At 44.5% G+C, this 13397-nt stretch overlaps 1 protein-coding gene across 6 annotated transcripts in view; it reads left to right on the top strand.

Moving 5' to 3' along the window:
• Nucleotides 1-13397, top strand: part of dbnlb (drebrin-like b) — a 68521-nt gene that overhangs the window by 31616 nt on the left and 23508 nt on the right. For all 6 annotated transcript variants that reach the window (XM_059961954.1, XM_059961774.1, XM_059961894.1 and 3 more), the window contains exons 3-6: nt 376-488; nt 5625-5699; nt 8605-8751; nt 13070-13147. In XM_059961954.1, coding sequence (XP_059817937.1) covers nt 376-488; nt 5625-5699; nt 8605-8751; nt 13070-13147 — 413 coding nt within the window. The remainder of the gene's footprint in view (nt 1-375; nt 489-5624; nt 5700-8604; nt 8752-13069; nt 13148-13397) is intronic.

Here is a 13397-nt window from a genome sequence, read left to right as displayed (position 1 = left end):
TATATCCACCACTCTGCTGGTAGCTTGTTCTACACTTTAAATACCCTTTGAGTGAAGAAGTTCCCTTTCATGTTCCCCTTAAATCTTTCACCGTTCACCCTTAACCGATGACTTCTAGTTCTAGTCTGACCCATCTTCGATGTAAAAAGCCTGCTTGCATTTATCTATACCCTCATAATTTTGTATGCCTCTGTCAAGCTCCTCTCATTCTCCCATGCTCCAGGGAATAAAGCCTGAACCTATTCAACCTTTCCTCTCCCATTGATCAACCTTTCCATACTTTGTACTCCACGGACCAAGGCTCATACTCCCATTTTGCCAGCAGTTCCAACACTGCAGGCTGTTTATTCTGAACAATCCTCTTGGCATTTTCAGATGGGGGTCTTGAGGAACTGGTGGAAGAGCTGAACAGTGGGAAGGTGATGTACGCTTTCTGCAGAGTGAAAGACCCCAATTCAGGGCTGCCCAAGTGCGTCCTGATAAACTGGGTAAGTGTGGATCTGTTTGGGAGAGTTACTGTTCACTGACTGCACTGGAATGCCGTACTTTATACTTAATTGAGAGATACATTGCGGAGTGGGCCCTACTGTCCCAACGAGCTACGCCACCCAGTAACCCAACGATTTTTTAAACCTAGCCTAATTACAGGACAGTTTACAATGAACAATTAACCTACTAACCAGTATATCTTTGGAGTGTGAGAGGAATCGGGAGAATCCAGAGGAAACCCATGTGGTTCACTGTGAACGTACAAACTCCATGCAGATGGCGTTGGAATGCCTGAAGCTGTAATAGCATTGTGCTAACCACTACACTGCTGTGCTGCACTTGAACCTACCTTTTCTGAAGGAGCCATGTGTCTACCACTCTGTGAAAGCTTCACATAACCTCATCTTTCATTGTGAGCCAGGTCAAAGAGTGCACAGCTTAATAATGATAAAGATTAACATGTACAAACCCCATTTCCAGAAAAGTTGGGATATTTTCCAAAATGCAATAAAAACAAAAATCTGTGATATGTTAATTCATGTGAACCTTTATTTAACTGACAAAAGTACAAAGAAAAGATTTTCAATCGTTTTACTGACCAACTTAATTGTATTTTGTAAATATACACAAATTTAAAATTTGATGGCTGCAACACACTCAACAAAAGTTGGGACGGAGTTAAAATAAGATAGAAAAGTGCACAGAATATTCAAGTAACACCGGCTTGGAAGACTCCACATTAAGCAGGCTAATTGGTAGCAGGTGAGGTATCATGACTGGGTATAAAAATAGCATCCATCAAAGGCTCGGTCTTTGCAAGCAAGGATGGGTCGTGGCTCACCCCTCTGTGCCAAAATTCGTGAGAGAATTGTTAGTAAGTTCAAAAGGAACATTTCCCAACGCAAGATTGCAGAGAATTTAGGTCTTTCAACATCTACAGTACATAATATTGTGAAAAGATTCAGAGAATTCAGAGACATCTCAGTACATAAAGGGCAAGGTCGGAAACCACTGTTGAATGCGTGTGATCTTCGAGCCCTCAGGTGGCACTGCCTACGAAACCGGCATGCTACTGTGACAATTATAACCACCTGGGCTCGGGAGTACTTCGGAAAACCATTGTCATTTATCACAGTCCGTCGCTGCATCCAGAAATGCAACTTGAAACTGTATTACACAAGGAGGAAGCCATACATCAACTCTATGCAGAAACGCTGGCGAGTTCTCTGGGCCCGAGCTCATCTCAGATGGACTGAAAGACTGTGGAACTGTGTGCTATGGTCAGATGAGTCCACATTTCAGCTAATTTTTGGAAAAAACGGGCATTGGGTTCTCCATGCCAAAAATGAAAATGACCATCCTGATTGTTATCAGCGAAAGGTGCAAAAGCCAGCATCTGTGATGGTATAGGAGTGCATCAGTGCCCACGGCATGGCTGAGTTGCATGTATGTAAAGGTACCATTGACTCTGAGGCGTATATTAGGATTTTAGAGAGACATAAGTTGCCATCAAGGCGACATCTCTTCCCGGGACGTCCATGCTTATTTCAGCAGGACAATGCCAGACCATATTCTGCACGGGCTACAACAGCGTGGCTTTGTAGACACAGAGTGCGTGTGCTTGACTGGCCTGATGCCAGTCCAGATCTATCTCCTATTGAAAATGTATGACGCATCATGAAGAGCAGAATCAGACAACAGAGACCACGGACTGCTGAGCAGCTGAAGTCTTATATCAAGCAACAATGGACAAAATTTCCAATTGCAAATCTACTACAATTAGTATCCTCAGTTCCAAAATGATTAAAAAGTGTTATTAAAAGGAAAGGTGATATAACATAATGGTAAACATGCCTCTGTCCCAACTTTTGTTGAGTGTGTTGCAGCCATCAAATTCTAAATTTGTGTATATTTACAAAGTACAATTAAGTTGGTCAGTAAAACTATTGAAAATCTTTTCTTTGTACTTTTGTCAGTTAAATGAAGGTTCACGTGAATTAACATATCACAGATTTTTGTTTTTATTGCATTTTGGAAAATATCCCAACTTTTCTGGAAATGGGGTTTGTACATCGAAACACACAGAGGAGTGTGTCGTTTGCGTCAATGACTGATGCAGTCCGAGGATGTGCTAGGGGCAGCCTGCAATTCATTGCTGATTTGATCTGATGCAAAATCAAGCATTTCACTGTTTGAAATTTTGTTTCAATGTACATATGGCAAAGACTCGTTCACCAGGGTGCTCTTTATCAGTTGCCCCTCAGCATTTAATACCATCATCCCCTCAAAACTAATCAGTACACGCCAAGACGTAGGTCTCAATACCCCCTTTTTGCAGTTGTATCCTGGATTTTCTCACTTGCAGACCCCAGTAAGTTCGGATTGGTAAAAACCTCCCCACAATCTCCATCAGCTCATGTGCACCGTGAGGATGTGTGCTTACCCCCTGCTCTTTTCACTTTACACCTTTGACTGTGTGGCTAAGTACAGCCCCAACACCATGTGCAAATTTGCTGATGACACCATCACTGTGGGCTTTATCAAAAGTGGTACTGAATCAACATTGATTGAAAACTTGGCTGAGTAATGTCATAACAGCAACCTTTCACTTAGTGTCAGAAAGACCAAGGAACTGATTGTAGACCTCAGGAGAGGGAAACCAGAGGTCCAAGAGCCAGTACTTATTGGAAGGTCAGAAGAGGAGAGGGTCAGTAACTAAATTCCTAGGTGTCATTATCTCAGAGGACCTGTCCTGAACCAATCGTATAACTGTAATTGCAAAGAAAGTATGACAGCGCCTCAGAAGTCTGCAAGTCATCAAAAACCTTTGCTAACTTCTATAGATGTGTGATGGAAAGAGCACGGATTGACTGCGTTATGGCCTGATGTGAGAACACCAATGCCTTGGAACTGAAAATCCTACAAAAGGTAGGATCAAGCCCAGTAGATCACGGGTACAGCCCTTCAACCATTGAGCACCTCTACATGAAACTGTCGTAGAAAAGCAGCATTTATCATCAAAGATCCTCATCACTCAGGCTATGCTCTCTTCTTGCTGCTGCCATCAGGGAGAAGGTACAGGAGCCTCAGGACTCACAGCACTAGGTTCAAGAACAGTTACTACCCCTCAACCATCAGGCTCCTGAACAAAAGAGGATAACTATACTTATTCCACTTCTGATGTTCCCACAACCAATGATCTCACTTTAAGGACTCCTTACCTTGATATTTCATGCTCATTATTCATTGCTATTTATTTATATTTGCATTTACACTGTGTTGTTCATTGATCCTGTTTATAGTTACTGTTAACTGCAGAAAAACAAATCTTGGTTGTATGGGGTGACATGTATGTAGTCTGATAATAAATTTTACTTTGAACATTAAAAAATAAAGCTAATAATCTTTTACCTTTAGTGTCGCCATGTTTCCGGCGCCAACGTAGCATGCACACAGCTTATAACACTAACCTGTGCATCTTTGGACTATTTGGTTACAGACTGCAGAACCTGCTATGTGAAATGTTGCCCTTTACCTAAACCCAACAAAGCACATCCTCCACTTTGTGCTCCTCCCCTCACTCATCATCACGCGGCCCTTGTCATGGTTCCCCTCCAACAGTGAAGGAAACCTGAAGCCTAAAGATCTACAGATTACCTTTATTTGTCAAAGATGCTGTGAAGTGTGTCGTCTGTATCAACAGCCAACCCAATCCGAGAATTGTGCTGGGGGCTGCCCGCAAGTGTTGCCATGTTTCCAGTGCCCATGTAGCATGCCCACAATTTACTAACCTGTACATTTTTGGAATGTGGGTGGAAACCAGAGCACCTGGAGGAAATCCATGCGTTTGTGATGAGAACATGCAAACTCCTTACAGAGAACTGCTTTCTCAGTGGAGTTATCCTAGCTTTGCATAGTGTCCCCGTAGTGTTCATTCCACTTTCCCTCTTCTGCCTGAGATCAGTTTTAGCAGTCCTGCTGGTGTACATCCTTGGGATATCCACGGAGGGGTAGCACCTCTGGTGCCTGTCGTGTCCATTATGGGCCAGCTCATTCACCACTGGACACTCAGTGCCCACACCCTAGTACAGATGGGCTAAACCAGGTGAGGGTAGCCAGCAGGCTTCATACTCCAGTGAGATAGGGACATGCTTGTCCTCACTTGCAAAGTCTGCTCTGTTACACTGGGTAGATAAGATCAACAGTGAGATCTATTGGCCAGGAAGACAGTTCTGCAATGCTTTGTGGAGACCAAATGGCAGGACGAGGCACAGAGTAATCAAGGTCAGTCATTGCAACCAAGGGACACCCTAGTTATGACGATTACTCGTACCACTGCACCCAGACTTCCACAGTGGAGAGATTGGAATCGTCCCTTTGCAGTGGCTTTTCCATTTTAAAGCTCTTCCGCGCTGGTTTCTTCATGCAGTTCACATAATCTAAATCCAGACTGTCATCGACAGACACAATGGGACAATCGATCAATCCGTGTATAGCCAAGAAATAATGAGTCTTTTCTCTTTCCTAACCATCACTCAATCTGCCTTCCCCACTATTTAAGGATTTTACCATGTAAAATTTTAATCTTCTTCAAAGCTTCTTGGGCTTTTCTGTTTGGAGCAATGGAGGATGAGTGGTACATAAGATAAGAGACATGGATCGAATGAACAGCCAGAGACTTTTTCCCCAGGGGGAAAATTACTAATATGATGGGGCATAATTTTAAGGTGATTGGAGGAATGTACGGGAGGGGAATGTTGGAGGTTTTTTATACAAGTGGTGGGTGTGTGAAATACACAGCTGAGGTAATAAAGGCAGATAGATTAGAGACATTTAAGAGACTCTCAGGCACGTTGATAATTGAAGAATGGAGGAAAGGGATAGACTGATCTCAGAGTAGGTCAAAAGGTCAGTACAACATTGTGGGCTGAAAGGCCTGTACGGTGCTGTTTGGTCTGAGTCCTTAAATCCTGCTGGTTCTTGGTTTATGCAGAAGCCATGCTCTTTAAACTTGTGCATGCTCAGGGCATCTAAGCCACATGAAGCTGTGGAAGTTTTGAGTACAGAGACATGAACGATGTGATTGTTTCTCTTGTGTAAATACTAAGTTCATTTACCTTTCCATTTTTCTTTAGACAGGTGAAGGAGTGAAGGATGCTAGGAAAGGACTGTGTGCCAATCATGTCAGCACAATAGCCAGCTTTCTAAAGGTAAGCTTTGCTCCAATTCTGCACATCAACCTTGTTACCTCTAGTGCGCGCCAGTGTTCTTCCTGCTGGCTTCCCCACCTACCATCCACTGCGTTCATCAGCCATTGAGGAGTCCTGCTGCCCATATCCTATCTGAGCTAAATCCCATTTACCCATCAACCCTTTGCTTGCAGGTTGCTCTGAGTTCTGATTCAGCACTGCATTGATGTTTGAAGTTCTCAGCCTGTTTGGATACCTCTGTCTCCAACTGTCATCCAACTGTCCTCTAAAGCTTTCTGAACTTCACTCTGGTGTGGAGTCATATAATCATAGACTGTGGAGTGCAGAAAGAGCCCTTCCGCCCATGTGGTCCATGCCAACCATAGTGCCTATGAAAGCTGATCCCATCTGACTGCACTGGTCCGTGTGCTTCTGCTCCTTTTCTCTTCAAGTTCCTACCCAATGCCTTTTAAACATTATTTAGAGATACAGCGAATACCAGGCCCTTCTGGCCCAACGAGCACACGCTGTCCAATTAAACCCACATGACCAGTGAACCTACTAGCCCATTTTGTATCCATGTCTGCTACTTCCTCTGGCAGCTCATTCCAGATAACTGCCCTTCTTTGTGGAAAAACCAGGCCCTCATCTCTCGCCCTAGACATTTGCCCTAGAGTTCTATTCTCTACCATTCTTGGGAAAAAGGCTATGTACTCTTATCTATGCCCCTGGTAATTTTATACACCTTACAGTGGGAAGCGGGCTTGTTTTGCTCTTTTTGTTTTGTTTTGCTGTTGTTAACTTGTTATTGCTGCTGTAGGCATGCTATTTTAGTGCTGGAATGCATGAGCTGCTCCCAGCACGTTCTTGGGCTGTCTTGGTTACCCATACAAACGATGTGTGTAGAGCGAGGATGCCTAAGACTTTTGCACAGTACTGTATTCCAGTGAGAATAAACCCATCCTATCCAATCTTTTATAAGTGTAACCTTCCACTCCTGCCAAAATCCTTGAGTCTCTTTTCCACCTTTTCTAATGCTACCACATCCTTCATGGGGTGTGACAACCAGAGCTACATAATGCACCAATATTTCTACAACTGGAGCACAACATCCCTGCTGTTATTCTCATTGCCTTGGCTTCTGAAGACAAGCATACTAAATGCCTTCTACACCACCCTATGTATCTGTGTTACAGTTCCAATGTGAGGGACCTGCCATTTATTGCAAATGTCCTGTTAGTACTTGATGTTCCAAAATGTTTTATCTTACACTTGTCTGGATTCAATTCTCTCTTTATCATTCTGCCCAACTTTCCAACTGAACCCTTTGTATCCTTTCACAATCTTATTTGCCATCTAATAGTTGTAAACCCATCATCCTTTTTGGGGCATAGGCCACCAACAGGAGGTCACCAGTGTTCCCTGTCCTGGGCCAGTCTGTCAAGTTAGAAACATAGACCTCTGACCCACAATGCTGTACCCGAACATGTCCTTACCTTAGAACTACCTAAGCTTACTTACCCGTAGCCCTCTATTTTTCTAAGCTCCATGTACCTGTCCAGGAGTCTATTACAAGACCCTATCGTATCCGCCTCCACCACCGCCGCCAGCAGCCCATTCCACACACTCACCACTCTGCGTAAAAAAAACAAAAAAGCGTACCCATGGCATCTCCTCTGTACCTACTTCCAAGCACCTTAAAACTACATATGCCCTCTCGTTAGCCATTTTAGCCCTGGGGAAAAGCCTCTGACTATCCACATGATCAATGCCTCGCATCATCTTGTACACCTCTATCAGGTCACCTCTCATCCTCCGTCGCTCCAAGGAGAAAAGGCTGAGTTCACTCAACCTATTCTCATAAGGCATGCTCCCCAATCCAGGCAACATCCTTGTAAATCTCCTCTGCTCCCTTTCTATAGTTACACATCCTTCCTGTAGTGAGGTGACCAGAACTGAGCACAGTACTCTAAGTGGGACCTGACCAGGGTCCTATGTAGCTGCAACATTACCTCTCAGTTATCCCTTGGTGTCAGCTTCAAGGCCGTGTCACAACATTTTCTTTAGCCAGCCTCTCTCAGCAGGTTGATTGGCCCTGTGGCTTTCATGGATTTGCGGCTGTCACCACACAACTTCTGTTAGAGCCTTCCTCTCCCAGCGATGTGGTCTTTGGAGCTTCTGTTGGTGTTCTTGTAGCTCTGGGTTTTTATGACATGGGCTTTGGACCTTCTATGGTCAAGTTTTTGCCATCTAATACTCAAATTCTAATGCCATCAGCAAACGTATTTCAGTCCAACTGATTCGTCATCAAATCATTTAAGACAAACAGCAGTGGCCCCTGGCAGCGAACTCTGTTGTACACCACTGCTTACAGAGTTCTGGTCAGGAAAAGCACCCCTCCACCACTGCTGTCTGCCTCCCATCACCAAACTCATACGCATCCAATTTGCCAACATACCTAGATCCTTGTGCCCTTACTTTCTGGACCAGCCCACTGTGCCAGACCTTTTAAAAGGTCTTGCTAAAGTCCAGTAAAACTATGTTTACTGCCCTCTTTTCATCATTTTTCTTAGTTGCCTCCTCAAAAAGCTGTCAGACTAGATGAGCTGAAAGGCCTGTTTGTGTGTTGTAGTGCTCTGATTCTATTCTGTTTATCAGTTTATTGAGAGGATTCCCTCTCTGTAAAACCATGTGGCTCCTCCTAATTGGTCCACAACTTTTCAAGTGAACATTAGTCCTGCCCCTTGGAAATTTTTGTAATCATTTCCCTGCCATTGATGTACAAGTCTCACTAACCTGAAGTTTCCTAGTCTATCCTTCCTGGCCTTTTTGAATAAGGGAACAGTATTAGCTACCATTCTTTAAGATGCTCTTAAAACCAACCTCTTGAAGCAAGGTTTCCTGTTGAATATGTCCTTTTGCCCAGGGAGCTCATGTTACCATCAATGCTCGTGATGACCAGGATGTTGAGCCAGAGGTAATTATCGAGAAGGTTGCCAAAGCCTCTGGTGCCAATTACAGCTTCCACAAGGAGAGTTCCCGCTTCCAAGATAAAAACCCACAAGGACCTGTGGTGAGTCTGTGTCCAAAATGAGATTCATGATCACTAACTGATCATTGCTAGTGAGGCCAGGGATAGGAAGATCATACAGTTTAACGTACAGCTAAGGAGATGGTGTAGGTGGGAGGGCCTCAGAGTTTTGGATCATTGAGCTCTCTTCCAGGGAAGGCACCTGAACTGGAGGGGGCTAATATCCTGGCAAGAAGGTTTACTCGTGCTGCACAGGAGGGGGTGGTTTAAATTAGAGTTGCTGGGGATAAGATCCAGAGCAGCAGGGCAGATAGTGGAGTGGTTGTGGGAAAGTATATCAAGCCCATTATATCTTGTAACTTCAAAACATTAAATTAATTCACAGGGAACACACTGAGTCCGAAAATATATAGAGAACTTAGAGTTTAATTTGAGTGAAGTGCTGTTTGCATTTGTGTATTTGTATATATCATTTGTAATGAATTATTTAAATGGACAAGAATGCTTAATCAAGCAATACATATAAGATTACTCAAACATTACTTAAATATTAAATACACAACAAAGCCGGCATACAAAGACAGGAATCGAAAGATTGAGCATGGTTGGGAATGATGTTCTGAGTTGCATCTAGATCAGTGCAAGGGGTATTGTAGGTAAGGCAAATGAACTCAGCACACGGAATTATGATATTGTAGCCATTAGTGGACTTGGTTGCAGAAGGGGCAGGACTGGCAGCTCAGTGCTCTGGGGTTCCGTTGTTATAGACATGATAGAACAGGAGGGACTATAGGGGAAGGAATGGCATTGCTCATCAGGGAAAGTGTCACAGCAGTGCTCAGACTGGAGGGCTTATCTAGTGAGGCTGTGTATGAGTGGAACAGAAAGGGATGATCATGTTAATTGGATTGTATTACAGCCCACCCAACAATCTGCAGGATTTAGTGGAGCAAATTTGTAGAGAGATCGCAAACTAATACTTCTGATATAAAATTTGATGCTTTGCAGCAGCAGTACAACACACAGACATAAAATTTACTATAAATTACAAAATAATTATTGCAAAAAGCATGGTACAATGATGGATTGTTTGTGGACCATTGGTGCCAGAGTGGAAGAAGTGTGTATCTTCCGGCTCTTGTACAGCCTCCCCGGATAGTAATGAGAAAAGGGCATGTCCCAGATGGTAGGGGTCCTCAATGATGGATGCCATTTTGAGGCACTGCCTCTTGAAGATGTCCTCAATGGTGGGCAAGTTCCCTCACCCGCTGAGCTTGAAGAAATAAACTGGTGAAAAGATAAGTAGCAATCCTTTTGTGCTGTGGTTATTTGGTCCGATGAATTAAAGCTTACAGTGGGGAGGTTAGTGGCCATGATGGAGCTGAAGAAGCTCTTCAGCTTCTTGGGATGGTGTGCATTGGAGCCTCCGTACCAGGCAGTGGTACAATTTTCAAGAGTATTTTGTGACATACCGAATCTCTTCAAACTCCTCTCAAAGAGGAGCCACTGCTGTGTTGCTTCTTGATTGCAGCACTGTGTTGGGCCCAGAATACATCCTTTGAGATGTTGACACCAAACAATTTAAAGTTGCTCACTCTTTCCACTGCTGGCCCCCTGAAAAGAATTAGATGTGTTCTTGCAGCTTCCCTATAGGAAATCCACAATCAGTTCCTTTTTCTTTCTGATTTTGAGTGTGAGGTTGTTGAGTGTGAGGTTGTTACAACACCACTCAGCCAGCTGAGCTATCTCACTCCTCAACACCTGCTCGTGGCCAGCTCACATTTTTACTATTAATTAATTTATAGAGGGTGTTTGAGCTGTGCGTAACCACACGGTACTGTGCAGAGAGGGTAGAGCAGTGGGCTCAGCACACATCCTTGAGGTGCACCTGCCTTGATTAATCCGCACTGACTGTGGTCTCCCAACGAGGAAGTCAGGGGTGCAGTTGCAAAGGGAGATAGAGAAGCTCATATTTTGAAGCTTGTTGGTTAGTACTGAGGGAACAGGAATGCTGAGCTGTAATCATTAAACAGCCTGATATATGATTTACTGTTGTCCAGGTGCCCTAAAGGAGAGTAGAGAGCCAGTTTAGACGGAAACTAGCTAACATAGTGGGGCATCCAAATGATAAATGGAGATGTTTTGGGGCTAGTTCAGGGGTTCCCAATCATTTTTTGTATGCCATGGGCCAATACAATAAAGCCTGTGGACCCTGGGCTGGGAACCCCTGTGCTACAAAGTGTTGATGGGCAGTGAAGAGAAGGGGACTTTCATTCTCAGCCTGCTTACTGCTGGGTAGAGACACAACAGGGTCACAGGTGATGACCTGCCCATCTTGTGGCTGGTGGGTATTGAACAGTGTAAGTGGGCCTCAGGGCAAACCTGCTGTTAGACGTTCAGATCTCATGGAGACACAACGAACTGCAGATTCTGGAATCTGGAACCATAAGCAAGATGCTGGAGGAACTCAGCCTCAGCAACAGAGTTCTGTCAGCAGCCTGGTTGTTGTTCAGCTCGTGTCCAAAGCAAATTTATTACCAAAGTCTGTTTTTGTCACCATACACTACCTTGAGATTCGTTTTCTTGTAGACATATATAGGAAAACAAAGAAATACAATAGAATTTATGAAAAAAAGTAAATAACAAAGACTGGCAAAGAGCCAATGTGCAAAACACAAATTGTGCAAATAACAATTAGAAAAATGTCAATAAATAATACAGAGAGGACGAGTTGTAGAGTCCTTGAAAGTGAGTGAGTGTATAGGTTGTGGAAGCAGTGGGTGTTGAGGTGAGTGGTTATCCACACTGGTTCAGGAGCCTGATGGTTGAGGGGTAATAACTGTTCCTGAACCTGATGGTTGAGGGGTAATAACTGTTCCTGAACCTGGTGGTGTGGGACCTGATGGCTGAGGGGTAATAACTGTTCCTGAACCTGGTGGTGTGGGACCTGATGGCTGAGGGGTAATAACTGTTCCTGAACCTGGTGGTGTGGGACCTGATAGATGAGGGGTAATAACTGTTCCTGAACCTGGTGGTGTGGGACCTGATGGATGAGGGGTAATAACTGTCCCTGAACCTGGTGGTGTGGGACTTGATGATTGAGGGGTAATAACTGTTCCTGAACCTGGTGGTGTGGGACCTGATAGATGAGGGGTAATAACTGTCCCTGAACCTGGTGGTGTGGGACTTGATGATTGAGGGGTAATAACTGTTCCTGAACCTGGTGGTGTGGGACCTGATGGTTGAGGGGTAATAACCATTCCTGAACCTGGTGGTGTGGGACCTGATGGTTGAGGGGTAATAACTGCTCCTGAAACTGGTGGTATGGGACCTGATGGTTGAGGGGTAATAACCGTTCCTGAACCTGGTGGTGTGGGACCTGATGGTTGAGGGATAATAACCGTTCCTGAACCTGGTGGTGTGGGACCTGATGGTTGAGGGGTAATAACCGTTCCTGAACCTGGTGGTGTGGGACCTGATGGTTGAGGGGTAATAACCGTTCCTGAACCTGGTGGTGTGGGACCTGATGGTTGAGGGGTAATAACCGTTCCTGAACCTGGTGGTGTGGGACCTGATGGTTGAGGGGTAATAACCGTTCCTGAACCTGGTGGTGTGGGACCTGATGGTTGAGGGGTAATAACCGTTCCTGAACCTGGTGGTGTGGGACCTGATGGTTGAGGGGTAATAACCGTTCCTGAACCTGGTGGTGTGGGACCTGATGGTTGAGGGGTAATAACCGTTCCTGAACCTGGTGGTGTGGGACCTGATGGTTGAGGGGTAATAACCGTTCCTGAACCTGGTGGTGTGGGACCCAAGGCTCCTGTACTGATGGTAGCAGCAAGAAAGGAGCATGGCCTAGATGGTTGATGGAACTTGATGGATGCTGCTTTCTTACGGGTGAAGTTTTCAGCAGCAGTCCTGCAGTGATGTAATTTTGATCACCTTTGGGTGTTTACTGCATGCAGCTTGACCAGACAAATGTTATCCCTCCAGTGTTGGGAGACTAGAGCTAGAGGTCATAGGCTAAGGGTGATGAGTGAAATATTTAAAGGGAACCTGAGGGGAAACTTGTGGCTGGGACAAGCTCTGGTGGAAATGATAGATGTGAGATCAATGGTAACCTTTAAGAGAAGTTCGGATTGGTACGTGGATGAGAGAGGGGTATGGATGGCTTTGCGCTAGGTGCAGGTAAATGAGATCTGGCTGGCACAAATGAGATGGGCTGAAGGGCCTGTTTCTTGTGTTCCTTGACTCCATTACACAGAGATGGTGCTATACATCCTTCTGTCTTCATCATTCAGTCAGTGCACTTCGGGATCAATGCTATTGACAGTACTAACCATGTTCTCTGTCCACTCAGGGCTCAGTTTATAAGAAGACAAATGCAATGTCAGAAATCCGAAGTGTGGACAAGGAGAGCTTCTGGGCACAGACTGAGGTGAGGCTTTAGTCTGGCAGGGGAGTATTTCTGAAGAATAGATACGGTGGTCATGTGATTTTCGATGATCGATTGTAGCTTGCATCAGCTATCCATTTGTCTAAATAGCTCAATCCTGAGATTGCGAATTCTAGTTGTGCTATGCCTGTTTCAGAATCTTGAGCCCATTCTAAAGCCAAATGGATTTAAAACAAAGTAGTCAGTTTGTTATGGAATCCCCAAACTGGCTCCTGATGTGTTTCAAGGTAAG

The sequence above is a fragment of the Hypanus sabinus genome, chromosome 1, assembly GCF_030144855.1.
Source record: "Hypanus sabinus isolate sHypSab1 chromosome 1, sHypSab1.hap1, whole genome shotgun sequence".
Classification (NCBI taxonomy): Eukaryota; Metazoa; Chordata; class Chondrichthyes; order Myliobatiformes; family Dasyatidae; genus Hypanus; species Hypanus sabinus.
The sequence above is the reverse complement of the archived record's forward strand: the minus strand, read 5'-3'. Positions and strand labels throughout refer to the sequence as shown.